Consider the following 15,563-nt stretch of genomic DNA (forward strand, 5'->3'; position numbering starts at 1 on the left):
TAAGAGACAGGGATCATAGAGTACCTTAGGTTTTTGCTTTTCAACACTAAGGATCATAGAGTACCTTAGGTTTTTGTATTCCCTGGATGGAAGCAGTAGCTATAGAAAGAAGATAGGAAGTGAATTTCATTTTTTTAATGTTTCCATGGATTCCATTCAGACACACTTAGTTTATGTTCCACATGTGTATGAAATGGGTAGTTTTATTTTTTGTGGGAATAGTTGTAATGTTGCTTTCAGCTTTAGGTTAATAACAGGAAAGAAGTATTTATGGCTTTGCAAAAAAAGAAAATAATAAGGTTATTAACTCAATACAAAGTTAAATGCTTACTGTTTAGGATATGGTAAGAATACCACCAGTTAAAATGCATCTTTGCTGAGTTGAGTGAAATTTATTATCTTGGGAAGTGGAACAAGGTATTCTTTGTGAAGGGTGTGGTCAACAGAATATAAGTAACAAAGTGAACATATAAAATAAAATAAAGCTAAACAGTTAGTTCTCCAGTTGAATTTAAGCCAATAGCTGTAGCTTTTATAAGAATGGCCATGTTTTAATCTAAAGGTTAAACAACAGGATTGTCTCTTGAATGCAGAACACAACAGTGGAGGAAAGGCATAAAAGGACGATGTGAAGTTATCTGAGGATTTTGTGGGGATTCTGACCCAGTCATTTTAGGTCCTTTCTCAAAAGAGTCCCTGACATGAATTATAAATGTTGGCCACAAAGAAACAGAAGCAGCACTGTACTCTTGGGATATCACTATGGTGCATTCTAAAGCATAAAGACCACAGATACGTTTTTAACCAATGCTCCATGAGTGTAGGGAGGTGGGGCTAGAATCAAATTCAGTTTGAACAGAAATGGATGCAGACACATCCTGTTTCATTTAAAAGAGATTCCCACCAAAAAACAAATGTTCCCCTTTAATCTCACCCTCTTAGTTTTTACTACTCCATGCAGAAATTAGAGGTCTAGGGGAGCAGATTTTTTTTTTCCTGTTAAGCTATATCCAAATATTCTACCTGGAAGAGATGCCTCTTTTGCTTCTCATCAAGTAGGGTCTCCTATGATGCCAAATTAGACAATGGGTGCTAGATAAGCCTTTGTGAATTGCTCCTCTACATGGAGCCTAAGTGGACTTGGTTTAATATCCCACAGCCACACTGCAGCCAGGACTTCCTGGTGTAGAACGTATTTTACTCCACGCCCATCTCAGCCATTTCTGGGATGAACAGATTTATGATCCTGCTTTGACTGTGGATTCTTATTGCATCAAATTGTAGTTTAAATGAAGTCAACAATTAACATGAGGTTTGCTTTTCTTTAGGGAGGCCTTGAATCTATTCACTCAGAGATCATTTGCCTGAAAAATACCCTTTTGCTGGAAAGGTGGAGTCCAAGGTTTTGGGAGATGGAAAGAGTATTATTGTCCATAGGTCCCAGTGCCCTAGTTTTCTAGGGGTAGACAAAGGGGGACAATGGATTAGTAGTCTGACCACAAGTGTTTGCCGAGTGGGGAAATTGATTAAGATGTATCTGGGCCTCCATTTGCACATATGTGGTTAAAGAAGTAAATTGTACAAAATAATCTACTCACCTATGTTTCGAAGTAAAATCATTTTTACTTTGAGGAGTTATGCTACCACTAAATATAATCTCGTGTACACTTAAGAATTGGGAAAAGCATCTAATAATTGTGTTACTAATAGTTATGATCATGTTTATTGAGTACATTTGCATTTTGTAACTGAATCTTAAAAACATGAGTGACTTCCAATACCATTTTTTAAAAATTTCTTTTTAACGTGGAAACTGGAGCTTAAAGATGTCAGTTAACTTACACAAGTCATAGATCTAGAAACTCCTTGGTTGGGAAAATCCTATTTTGCCTTCCAGACTTCTCATCTCTGCCTTCCTGGACCTAGAGAACCCCACATCACAAAGTGCATTTTGCATAGGGAGAAGTAAACAGGAACGTGTGATTGATTCGTGAACACTGAGAGGGTTCTAGTTCATGTTTGAAGACTACCTGTGATTATTGAAGTATTCCTTGCTTATCTCCTCAAAAATGGAGACAATAAAGCATGCATGACCAAATAGTGAAGTTCACCTGGATCTGTGTCCTAATCACACATCTGTGCAGACATTGATGGTGTTTCTCTATTGCAGTGTGGACATCTAGGACAGAGTTCTGCCTTCTTTAGTGCCTGGTTCTCAACAGGTGCTCAACACCTCCCTGAATAAATGAATAATAATGGAATGGAATACTTCTCTAGAATCAAGTCGCAGGACCATCTATCTTCATACTGTGAAGTTTTACTAGATGTTAGAGTTTATTTTTATTTCAAAAGTTTTCATCACCATTTCAAAACTTAATATTTATCTCAGAAAAAAATAATTTAAAGTCCAAGCAAGTTGAAAGACCACTAATAAAGATAATGTTCAGAAGTAAACAATCAACCTTGTTAAGAATTAGAATATATAAACTATCAGAATAACTGGTGTTATCGGGGTCGGAGGAAAACTTTAGGGAAAAAGTAAAAACCTTTGGATAATAATGCTTCATGAAACTGGGAAATATACAGTGTTGCTAGAGGGTAGAGTGGGAGTGATCATTTCCAGCCTGAGGCATTATCTCTAGCATCCTTGTAATAATGACTTGGCTTGTTTAACTTCAGTAAAATTAATTGCCATAAAGTTATGCTGATTTTTTTAAAATCCAGGCATATCTCATGCTGAATGTGGGGTAGAAGTAAATTTCCAATAATAGTAATGCTTTAATTCTCTAAGAAATATTTTTTTCTTATCCTCTCCCTGAAATGACAATCATTTATAGTAGTAATTTCCTCTTCTGCAGTATGTCTACCACATAAGCATCTAATCTGGTGAACTGATATTAAAATACCATTCAATTACATTACATAGTTGGAATTAAAAGACCATTTAAAAAATGTCTCTATCCCACAACCCACTAGGGCTTAAAACCAAACAAAGTATCATAAAAATTTAACATAGCCCAAAAAATCATTAGTCTATAAACAAGGCCAGCCTCCAGGTTAAAAAAAAAAAAAGAAAAATCTTAGATTGTGGAGGAAATCCTTAAATTCAGGATGGGCTTCAAATACGGATTGATTGGCCACTGTAATGCTAATAAATTTTAATAAGAAGTAAAACTTCCATAGCTACAACCCAGGTTGTGAAACATGATTATACTTGTTAAAAAGTCCAGAATAAAAATGATTTGTGATGAAAATGCAGTCTGGGACTTTTACACTAAATAGTTGGACTGATACTTTCAAAACACCCCTTTTATGATTTTTTGAAGAAAATAAAAGGCATAAACTAATTTAAAACTTTTCAATGGCTATCATTTTCCCCTTGTTAATTGGTTTTGCTTTTGATTTTTCAATCTAATTGAAACATACCTGTTTTCTATATAACAGTGAACTTGCAATCAAAGACCAGTAAGCTTTATTAAAATAAAAGAGCACTCACTGGGATGTAATTAATTTAACTTTGCATCTATTTTTATTTGCATAAAGCACAGTTTCTCTGACCCCTGGCTTCAGTGATTTGGACAGCTCCTCATCAAGGCTTGCTGCTTTCATAGCTTGCTTGCATTTCCTCCCTTCTTTCTTCCGTTCACCCCTCCCTCCATTCACACATCCACACTCATCCAGTTAACATTACTGTTGCTGCCATTCTTCTCCCTACACCTGCATTATGGCATGATCTAACTTGACCTGCACACTGTTGTTGAATTCCATTCTAAAATCTTCAGTCTTCACCTTCTAAACCTTCATACCAGCAGGAGGTAGGAGTTATTACTACCATCATTTTATAGGTGAGAGTAGAATGGACTGATTGAAAGTTCGATGGTTTTAAAATTTGTTTTGTTTTGTTTTGTTTTGATTTGACATGATTTTGATCTCTCAGAAATCTGTAATGCCAGCACTTCTGGAGGCTGAGGTAGGAGGATCACAGTTGGAAGCCAGCCTCAGCAATTTAGTGAGGCCCTAAGCATCTTAGCAAGACCCTGTCTCAAAATTAAAAAAAAAAAATTTAAAGGACTGGGGATGTAGCTCAGTGGTGAAGTGTCCCTAGGTTCAATTCCTGTTTCCAAAAAAAAAAAAATCATTTCTGTGGCTCAAGTCTTTAATCTCAGGTAGCAATGATATAACAATTTATCACTGCTGGAGTTACTGAACTGGCCAGGATTAGTGAGATCCTGGTGATGTACAGCATTTGAGTTAAACTAAGTTATAATATGAAGCAGTTATTGAGGACCATTATGGAAAATAGTAGGGGGCCACAAATGGATTATGTCCTATAGAAATTATACTAGAAATGTCTTTGATTGCTATATTTTGTATGAATAATTCAGATTTATAAATTTTATTTTAAAACTTCAAGAATAACACATATAACACAAAAGTTTTTTTCCCAAATAAAACTTTATTTTTATATGAAATATCACAGAAAAATACTTACAACAGTGAGTACTAAATGAAACTTGTGTCTGCTATGTCTTATTGGTATAAGAACCCTTTTTTTATTGAGCATGGTGGCAAACACCTGTAATCCCAGTGATTGGGGAGGCTGAGGCAGGAGGATCAAAAGTTTCAGGCTAGCCTCAGCAATTTAACAAAACTCTATCTCAACAAATAAAAAAGGTTTGGAGATGTACTTCAGTGGTAAAGTGACCCTGGATTTGATCCCCAGTACCCAAACAAACAAAACTCCCCCACATTTTTGAAAAATGAAATATGACTTTAATTATGTAAACCAAATGGCTATCTTCATACACAGAAATTCTCACATTCATATCATCTCTTAGTCTAGTAGCTTTGACCTTGGTCCTGTTAATGAGGGAGTATTGGGTAGCCAGGTGACACTTACTTAATAATTCTTCAAATACTCTAGAGGAATGTAATGTCCAAGGAGATGTTTTCTCCAAGTGGACCTGCTGGAATCATTGGGGACTTGGCAGACACAGGTCAGGGACACTGAAGCTTGCTTTTGTCCTCACCTGTGCTGAACTTGTGACATCTTCTGACTCTGCAGGAACCTTCCCTCTGCATGATACCCTCCAAGATGACCAGCGCTCACCCAGAGGAGGATGCTCTGGACACCTTTCTGCAGTACATTGAGGATATGGGGATGAAGGCATATGACGGCCTAGTGATTCAGAATGCCTCTGACATTGCCCGAGAGAACGATCGCTTGAGAAATGAAACAAACCTGGCCTACCTGAAGGAGAAGAATGAGAAACGCCGCAGACAGGAAGAAGCCATAAAGCGGTAAATATAATAAGCATGATCTGGGCTTTGCACACCAGGGAGTCTGTGAGTGCTGCTTGGGCTGTGACGTTATCACCTGGTCAAGAAAGGGCTCTCAGAGTTGGCTGGACTTGATGAGGGGAGGTGACAGTGGCAGCTCCACCGGCCAGCCTGCTGACAGGGTTCTTCCCTTAGCTACAAGTTACTTGCATGTGTGTGGTGCTTGTGGAGGTTCAGAAAGGCTTGGAAAGAATTCAGCTTCCTCCAAATTAAGGATCGTGCTCAACAACCTGTGGGGAAGAGCACAAGAGAACACACAACCCGTCTAATAGCTAAAGTTTGATGTGAAACCCCACCTTAAGGGCCTTTGTTCATTGCACTTACCTTAATATAAGGATCATCTTCTCCCCAAAATATGACCAAATATCAACAATAATTAGCCTTTGATGGCCTCTGGAAGAGGCGGAATCCTCAGTGTGTGCTCTCGGATGAATTTAACGGCTCTTCCATCTCTTGTTTGGTACCAACTATCCTAGGTTAGTTCAAATGAATTATATTTATGGTGCAAAACCTAACAGCTCCAAGCTAATAAGCCTAGCATTGCAGCCTTTCAAATCCCAGAGGCTTGGGAGGCTGAGGCAAAGCCAACCTCTGCATCTTAGCAAGGCCCCAAGCAACTAAGAAAGGCCCTGTCTCAAAATAAAAAAAACAAAAGGGCTAGGGATGTGACTCAGTGGTTAAGTGCCCCTGGGTTTCATCCCTTGAAACAAACAAACAAACAAACAAAGAAAATTGAGGTTAAGTGTCCTGGGGCACAGGCACCAAAAGAAGGAATAAGTTTTGGTTTTTCAAGAGAATGCTAGTGTTTTAAGCATATATTTGCCCATGGTACATGTACACACCTGTTGTGTTTGATGGATTCCTGCTTCTTCAGTGAATCTATTTGCTAAATGTAAAAATATAACATAGGAAATAATTCCATCAGTTAGCCAGGTAACTGAAAATAAGCTATTTTTGTATTTCATGCTAGATTTTTTTCCTCTAATTTGGTATTAATATTTTGTATAGTCTGTGTGAATATTATGACATAAAATATTATTTTAAGATAAGTTATTTATGCTTATAGGGAACTAAGCTAAGAGTAAGATTGTGTCACTCCAATATTTTGTGAAAATTAATTTTATATGAGAGACAGTTTAGAAAAAACACTAGAAAGAAGTGTTGTGGAAGACTATTTTGAAAGAGTATATTCTTGTGGACTATTAAAATGGGAATGTATTCTATTACTAGGTCTAAAAATATTTGCACAATTATGTAGTTGATAAACATTTTCACAATGCACATGTTAATCTTTAAAATGAATTCACTTGTTGTTGGGGACTGTGTTGGTTTTTATTTCTATCATTTCTCACACCTAAATGCCCTTAAGAATCCCCTCCCCACTCAGACTATTTCTGATGGTCTCCTGTAGGTGAGCATTTTACTTTGGTTTCAAATTTGAGTTTTTCAAAATTCTAAACAGAAATAATGGCCAACATGATTTCTAAGTAACTTCAGCTCTACAATCTGGAGTTTCCTAATTTTGGTGTTAAAACTCAACAACTACTTCTTTTTATAAACATATAAATGAAATTATTTGCTGAATCATTCTATTAGAATTTACAGGGCATACATGGGCTCCATAATACTATATTTATCCATACTAACATCTCCTGTTTCCTTAATAATATTCAGTATATTTCTATCTAAAGATCTATAGACACTAATAACAGAAATGGCTAATTTTTAGATGGCTTACTGTCAGGTGTTCTAAGACGCATAACCAACAGTGCAGAGGAAGTTGAAAGTCCAAGACACACAAAGCAAGAATTTGTATAAATGGAGACATGGTGAAACCCTGTCACTACATAGGTGAGGTCTGGAAAACCGAATTATGTGAACTTTGAGTTGGTCTCTACTGGATTAATAAGCAATACTTTCCAGAATTATAATAGAAAGCATGAAAATAAAGACAGCTCAGGACACACATTGAATTGAAAAGCAGCCAAATGATCTGAGCACATTTACTTCCCCATCACCCCACCTCCTAAACAGAAGCTGATTGAACTACTCTCAGTTTGAGAATAGAGGGGGAAAAAAGAAAAAAAAATAGGAAGAAAATCATCCCTCATGTTATATGCTAATTGGTAAGAGCTTATGGTGATTTGGACTAGGATGCTAACATTAGAGTTGGTATAAAATAATCAAAACACAAGCAACATCTGAATTATTTGATTGGTGAATGTAGGAGTTGGTAGAGGAAGCAAAGATTCGTTCTCTTGTTTTCTATTTTATTTTGATTTTGCTTAGACTGAACAATAATGTTTTCACCTAATGAAATGGCAAAGACTTAATGATGAGCAAGTTTAGGGTCAATTATTGGGGAGCTCCTGCTCACCTTGTTGGAACATATTTGTGAAGGTCAATTGTGTGAAGCCTTTTAAGGACCCAAGTGGAGAGTCTGAACAGACAGTTGGAGAAAGAATCTGGGGGTTTTGGTAGAAATCAAAGCCAGAGGTATAAATGTGACAGCCTGATTCTATAGGTTTAGCACCCAGGAGCCTGGAGGAGAGAAGTAGTACTTACGTTTAGACAGAGGTGATGAAAGAACCCAGAACTCATTCTTGGGGCATCTAATTGCTCATTTAATGGGGCCAGCAAAAGTATCTAGTGTAAGTGCAGTTACAATTAGTGAGAGGGCAGAAGAACCACAAAAGGGAAAGACACCTCCAAGAGGAGTAAAAAATGATTGGAGAAGAGGGATTTTGCAGATAGATCAAATACACGGAAGCCTGGAAAGTCACTGTTGCCTTTTACCAATTTGGTGTTAATAAGAACAGTGTTTTGGGAGGACAAAGCCCACTGGAATTATGTTCATAAGAAAAATAAGAAGAGAATTGAAGCAAAATATAGAGAACTATTTTGAGGACTTTCAAAGTCAAAAAATGCAAAACAATTATAGTAGTTGCATGGCCAGTGTGATTTATGGTTTTGTTTTGTTTTAATTTTGTTTCAGTAGGAAGCAAGAAAACTATATGTTGGTATAAATGAAACCATGGAAAGGGAAACATTGGTGACTTAGGGAAGAAGATTTACTGTGAGCATGTCCTTGAGTAGTTGGGAAGCACATACCGCCCCGTGGTAAAAGAAAAGGTGTTCTAGCTTATGGATGAATGAATGAGTGACGAGTGAATGACAGGCTAAAAACTAACCCTAGAAAGGCCTCTACCTGGTCCTCTAAGGCCATAGCACGAACTTAAATCAGGAGCCAAACTTTAGAAGAGAAATGTGTTGGAAAACCAGGACATCTGAGAATAAGTAGTGGAAAAAGAGGCAGAAGGGCCAAATTACTGAACAGTGCTGTTTTCCTGCCTTCCCAAAGCTTCGTACAGCTAAAGCTGCAGAATGAAAGTAGAAGTAGGAGCCTGAGGCTAAGGACAAGTTCTGGTTGGAAAATAGTGTGCTGAGAAGATAACCCAAGGTTGCAAGCCTGTTTTGTGCCCGGGTGGATAAGGCAATCCACGGTGATTGCCCACAGCAGTGAGCCTCACTCCCTGGGAACTACCCACACTCACCCCTCACCTCAAAGGCAATCACAGGGTAAGATTGGATGTTAATGGTAGAAATAACAGGCAGACATACAGGAGACAGTCCTGAGCGAGGTCAGTCGTAGCCCAAAGGACGGTCCATTAGTGTCCTTGTAATTGTTACATGTGCCAGGAATGGAAAGATGCAGTACAGTTGTAGATGCTTTCTACAACTCTTTCTGCTCTCTCTCATTTGCCCTACCCCACATCCTTTTCTGAAATTTTTGTTGAAAGTACAAATATCTCAGAATACTATTAGAGCCTTTCCAAAATTGTTGATGCTTTTATTATTTCCTTTGTCCTCCCCTGCCTCACCACCCCCAAAGCAAAATCATGCACAGCATTAGGGCGTAGATGTCTCTGGATATCATTGGGGGAGACAGCTACCCAGAGAAAAGAGAAAGAAATCAGATAAGCTATGGTTGGATGGTAAGAGGAGCGGGGCTTAAAGACCTCTGGCACTGCCTAGGGAGAGGGTATCTCATCAGGTGGTGCAGTCTCAGCATTTATAGTAATGTACAAATTCAGTTTTATTTTATTCACAAGGCAACCAGTGTCCTGAGATTTTGACAATTTGAAAGTAATAATAATCTTTTTTTTTGTCCCCTTAACATACATTTCAGATGACTTAACTTTTCTAATAAGAAATGTATTTTTAATTCTTTGAGAGAGTCCAAAGCCTTACATAGGTGTTCAGGGGTTCCAGAAATGGTAACAGATGCAGAATACTCTCAGCCAAATCTAACACATATTGTCATATATTTTCCCATGCAGTTTATGTTAAGTAAAGAAAATTCAACATGGCATTAATGAACACAGTATAATTAATTAAACTTATTTAATGTCTCTCCTGAATGCCTTTTAAAATAAATACTATGATTTAATATATAGGCTATAAATGCCAAAATTCTAAAGAGGAAGGATGTTTGACCTTGAAAAGGCATTGATGATAATTCTCTGTGAAATATGCCAGTTGCAATTTCAGAAATGTGCAGACTTCCAAGGATTGCTTAAAAAATGGAAATAGGATTTCATATGATTGACCTTCTGGATCACATATGTGCTGAAATGCCTTTTGTGCTGAAGCTGGCAAGCTTAAAACACTGAGCTCTTAGAAAGAGAATATCCTCATCGCTTTCTCAACAATCTAAGTCACTTAGACTTTCTAAGCCCAATTCCTTATTTTTAAACAAACTTGAGCCCCTTGTCACTATTAACTTTCTTATGCCTTCACTTCCATTTCTCACATGGGATTTTACTGAAAAAGCTGGTTCGGTGAAAAATACTAAATAAATAAAAAGTGATTCTGTTAGTGTTCTTCTTAACAGCTCCAAATAACATTTGGTGTGAAAGAAAGACTTAAGAGGCGGAAAAATTAATGGGGAATTTAAAAAAATTCTTTCTGTGGTTCATCTTTTCTGCTTTTAAAATCCTAATGGTTTTGTGCAGGCACTGTTAAATGAAATTAATTTTTCATTAAAAAAAAACTATAAGAAAACAAGCATGCAAAACCCATAGCTTCCAACTAAGTTCACTCTAGATGGATTACAAAATCCTATTTGTCACCGTGAGTAGGGGAAAAGTAAGAAACAGGCTTGAGAGTGTACTGAATCATTGACTTGGCTCAGAGACCAGCCAATAGGAAGGGAACTGACCAGTGAGAACAGAGTCTGGCTGTATTCTGTAAGGATGACCTTCATGTACCTGTTAGGTCCCCTGGACGTTCACTATGAGCAATCTTGTGTTCAGGCCATTGGGTCAGGATATTCATTGAAGGTTATGGCCAATCAAAAGATGATCCTACACACCCAAAGTATGATTAGCATTTAGGATTCCCTTCAAATATATTTTCTTTCTGAATTCTGGAACCAGCCCCTGCACCATCTCCATTTTTTTATTGGTCATAGTATTTTGGAAACAAGGAAATATCCCTGAAACTAAAATTTTTTCCCAGAACATATATTTCTGACAATAATTTTATTATAGGAAAGGGGCTGGATGTTTTTTTTTTTCCCCTGATAATGCAAATGCTACATTAGTGAAATTTCCCTAAACATTGCGAGTCTGGAAGACAGCTCTAGACTTTAGCAAAGTGGTTTTGACACAAAGGACTACTTAGGCTGATTAGCAACGTTTCTATTCCCTGTGGATGCCCTCAAGGGATCTATCTGAGGTTATATTTCCTCTTTAAAAGTGACAGTCAGAAATGGAATTAGATTACTTACAGCTTCTCTTTAAAAAACACACGCGATTTCCTATTAGTAGGTATATTTGAAAGTTATTTATATTTGAGGGTTTCAGAGTTCTGTTTTGCATAGAGAATCATGTTCATCCTTTGGGTCATTAGAAAAAATAAAAATATTTGCCTTTATTTTATTAACACGTTGCTTCCCCAAAAGCAAATGGTTGTGACAAAGTAGTGAACTGGTTATTATTTTAAATGATTTCTTTCCCCAAACACATAATTACACTAAGAGCTCCTGGAGAAATATTAGCTGTAACATAAATCTTTAGATTTCTGTGGTTTCTGGAATCATACCATGATTGGTGGCAGAAGACTGTGGAAGTCGGGAACATTTATTGGAGTGCAGTTTAGTGAATGATGTGCTCATTGGGTGCAGCTCAAATCGCTACTTTGTTCACAAATACCTAATCTCATTGGATTTGTTTTCCTTGGGGATTTGTAGAAAAAATGAAGCATCCTATATGTATATGAAAAGAGGTGTTGAAGCATCATTGCACAGGTGGTTGAAGAGAGTTAAATGAACAAAGGTTCAGAAACACAGTGCTCAAATGTTAGGAATTCTGTACAGCCAGACTTAGAGTATGGTGGGGAAGTGCTCTGCAGCTGGCCCCAGGTCCCCTGCTTCTCCAAGCACAGGAAAAAGCTCTTAGCCACACCATCCACAAGTAAACTCAAAGCTGCAGCTCCTCAGGGTCTGGCTGCACGCAATGATTCCACTGATCTGATCTGATGTGAGTTTCTGACCTAATTTTCTGTAGGACTTAGTGCTCAGGCAGAGAAAACAAGGTTAATGTGTTGATAAGGGGCGAGATTAAACAGCAGACAGTATCTTAATAACCCTCTCTAATTTTGGCTTCCTCGTGTGTTTGTGATTAATTCAAATCACTTTTTTATTAATCATTTCAGAGGGCCACAAGCTGCTTTGCTTGTTTTTATGTTAAAATTGTGCATCCGGATTGTCTTTGTCAATGCTAAACAATATATTTAAGCGTGGGAGTAATTTTGATCATAGTACCAAATGCATGGGAGGTTCTTATTCATAGAATCATATGATTAGAAGAGAAAATTCAAAAACTTGCTTTATCCATCCCTCACTGATTCCTCTTTTTTTGAGGCAGAAACCATATTTGTGAAACTGATTCTTAATAGCTTAATTTATATATTTTTGAGTGCTGGTGATGAAAGTGAATAATTTTGTTGAACGTGTATCTAAGGACACTTCCATGCAAATGTGGCATCTCTCTTGCTGGCCTCGTGTTTTCAGTAGAGGTCACTAACTGCCCTAAGGTCATTAATCTGAATTTCAGAACTCATCAACGTACAATTTACCTTATGCTTATGTTTGTAATGGTGGTGATCCTTGACTTCTCATTCAGTCACCTACCAGGACAGATTAGAGGCAGCATGGGGGGCGGGGGGTGGTTAAGTCTCCTCTCCAGGTAAGCCTCCTCCACACTCTCCTCCCATACCTCTTCTAGAGCTCTTTGTATTGCTGGTTGTTTGAACTTTAATTATAGCCTGGACCTTGCGCTTACTTTACGTTCTAAGAAGCACAGTGCCTGTTCAACATATCAAATAAATAGACAGATGTTGGCAAGAGGAGGGGCTTTTCAGAATACAGCTGCATATGAGCTAGTCAGCACAAGAACAAAACTCTGCGAAAAGTGAACCTTCCACATACCCAGTCCTGTGACAACTGAGTGATTTAGAGGAAACCCTTTGGACACTTCAAGGTAATCTTTCTCTTAGAACTACTGTTAAATATTTAGAGATGGTTATATGTTCTCTGTTCTAGGGCTATTTCTTTTGTTGGTTAGGGTATTGAAGGATATTCTCAATGTTTTAATTTTGATGGCTTTTTAAAAATATTTTAAAAAAACAGATAAGAAAAACCATTGTGGATCAAGGCTAGGAGTCAAGGGGTATTTCTTTTTGTGACTAAAAATGCGGTGTCTCTGGGAGAACAGGTTTAATGTAACTATTGAAACGGCTAAAGTGGAGCCTGAGCATGCTAATAAAATCGCTCCAAGCCTTCTGTCCAACTGTGAGGTAGCCTGAAGAAAATGTCTCCATTATAAATGTATGGGTTGCCTTGAAATTAATTTAATCATGAGTTGATAGAAGGCAAATCAACCCCCCCAAAGATGAATCTCTGCTTGAAAGAATTGCCTCCAGTTAAAAGTTATTCTCAGTAATGCTCATATTTGCAACAAATAACAGAATATTCATGTCCATGCTAGAATATGAATATAACTAGCTTGCCGGGAAGCAGACGAAAAAAAAAAAAAAAAGATCACATTTTTTTTTTTAAAGAAAAGCACTTTGAATAAGATGTACAAGGAAGACTTTTATAAAAAAGCAAAAAAGGCCAGCATTTAAAATCCATTATTTTAATTAGTAAATTGCATTTTGTCTTTGATTTGGAGCTAAGTATACCACTTAGCATATTCTGATGTTTGAATAAGAAATGAAGTGATTCAGCATTGAATGAAAAACATCACCAAGGAAACTTTTAATTTTCTTTCAGGTTGATGTTTATATGTGTTGTATAGCTATTCCATTTTTTTATTTGAAGTTTTATTAAGTATTTATTGAGCATTTATCATATGTGAGGCATTGTTCAAAGTGTTCAAGGTTAAAGCAGTGACCAAACAATAAAAAATACTTGCCCACACGAGATTCACAATGTTGTGACAGTGACGGGGGCAGAAGCAGGGGAAAACAGACAAAAATCAAGTAAATACAAAATTAGAATGTGATAAATTAGAGATCGGGGTCATAAAAGAGTACAACTTGAATGATTTTGCTTAGGGAAAGGCTCACAGAGGATGTCACATTTGAGTGAAGACCTGAAATATGTAAGGGAAGAAGCCAAGCAGCTGTCTGGGGCAATGGGCTTCCAGGAAGAAGGACTGACAAGAGAAGAGGTCATGGTACTGGGTCTGCATTGCTGGCATGTTGAAGAAAAGTCAAGGACATCACTGTGGCTGGAACAGAACAGAGCAGGTGGAATAGAATGAGGTGGATGTTCACTCAGGCCAGAGACAGCGCCCATTGGTCTGGGCATGGAGTTTACTGATGGAAATTTGGTTTTAACTCAGGGTGGAACTGGATGAGATGAATCCAAGGAGGATCATTCTGGCTGCTCTAGGCAGCAGCAAGGACAGAAGGAGGCACAGCAGTTTGGAGCCGTGAAAACAACTGGGCTGAGGGAAAACCCAGGCTAGGACCTGAGTGACATAAATGCTGGATGTAGTGGGAATGGAGATACATTTTAAAAGGTAGAATTTGCAGAATTTGGTGGCAGATTGGACAAAGGGTGTGAGAGTCACATTAAAGGAAGCTATTTCCACAAACTGAGAGGGGAAAGACAGCAGAAGAAGTAGGTTTTGGGAAAGGTTTTACACACATTAATTTTGAGATGTTTCTTAAGTATCTGATGATTGAAAATAGTTGTTCAAATTTTCTGGTTCATTTTTGACAATCTGTAGATATAAAATCAAAAATTTTAATAGAAATTTGAAATACTCTTATAAAACTCTAAAAGTCATATACATACATTCTGTTTGAGGAGAGACTTTTTATTACAATAAGAAAAATGAATATGAAATGTACCCTCTTAGCAATTTTTAAATGTACACTACAGTATTATTAACTATAGATACAGTGTGGTACAGTAGATCTCTGGACTTTACATAGTGGGCAGATGAAACTTTATATCCATTGAATAGCAAATGGAGGGTAAGCGTCTGGATTAACCAGAGCAAATGAACAATTGCCTGCAGGTCTCTGTTTTGTGCAGTTAGTGAAGTCGGAGATCATGATTCTAAGAGCTATATGATCCACACACTCGGGGGCTTTACAATTCAGGGCAGAGCTCACAGTCCTCCTGTAATTCAAGAAGCCAGATAAGAGACAGACATAAGCCTACACAATGCCTGACATTTTCAAAAAGGAAAATTGCTGTGAAACGGATGGATTCAGTTATTATTAGCATTGGTCATGTTGACTTAGGGCTTTTTGGCAATGATGGAGACATAAATAATTAGTTTGCCAATTGATGCTCACAGGACATTTTTTCAGTTGGAAGGTATTTTGATAGACCTGTTGTAAGACTTAAATTTGGAATGTTGGGTGTGGATGGAAGGCAACAGAGTTTAGGAGAGAGGAGATTCCAGTGTCCAAGTTCAAGATGGGTTTGGTTTCTTTACTTGCTAGCTTTAGTGATATCCATTAAAATTTCTTGATTCTTAAATTTTTACTGTTTTTGTTGTTGTTGTTGGAAGAAACAATGTTCACTTTGTTCAGTTGTTAAAAGAAGCAATGGATACAACATAAATGTTCAGAAAAACTACTGGGGAAGTAGACATACAGCTATTTTGACTTGATAACTGCCATGATTTTAGCATCAT

General features: G+C 37.4%; 1 protein-coding gene across 1 annotated transcript in view; it reads left to right on the forward strand.

Moving 5' to 3' along the window:
• The window catches only part of Nyap2 (neuronal tyrosine-phosphorylated phosphoinositide-3-kinase adaptor 2), a 245,637-nt gene that overhangs the window by 4,500 nt on the left and 225,574 nt on the right, over nucleotides 1–15,563 (forward strand). Inside the window, exon 3 of the mRNA XM_015481011.2 lies at nucleotides 5,066–5,301. Within this exon, the coding sequence (XP_015336497.1) occupies nucleotides 5,081–5,301 (221 nt within the window). The 5' untranslated portion in view covers nucleotides 5,066–5,080. The remainder of the gene's footprint in view (nucleotides 1–5,065; nucleotides 5,302–15,563) is intronic.

This window comes from Marmota marmota, unplaced genomic scaffold (genome assembly GCF_001458135.2).
Source record: "Marmota marmota marmota unplaced genomic scaffold, marMar, whole genome shotgun sequence".
NCBI classification, from domain to species: Eukaryota; Metazoa; Chordata; class Mammalia; order Rodentia; family Sciuridae; genus Marmota; species Marmota marmota.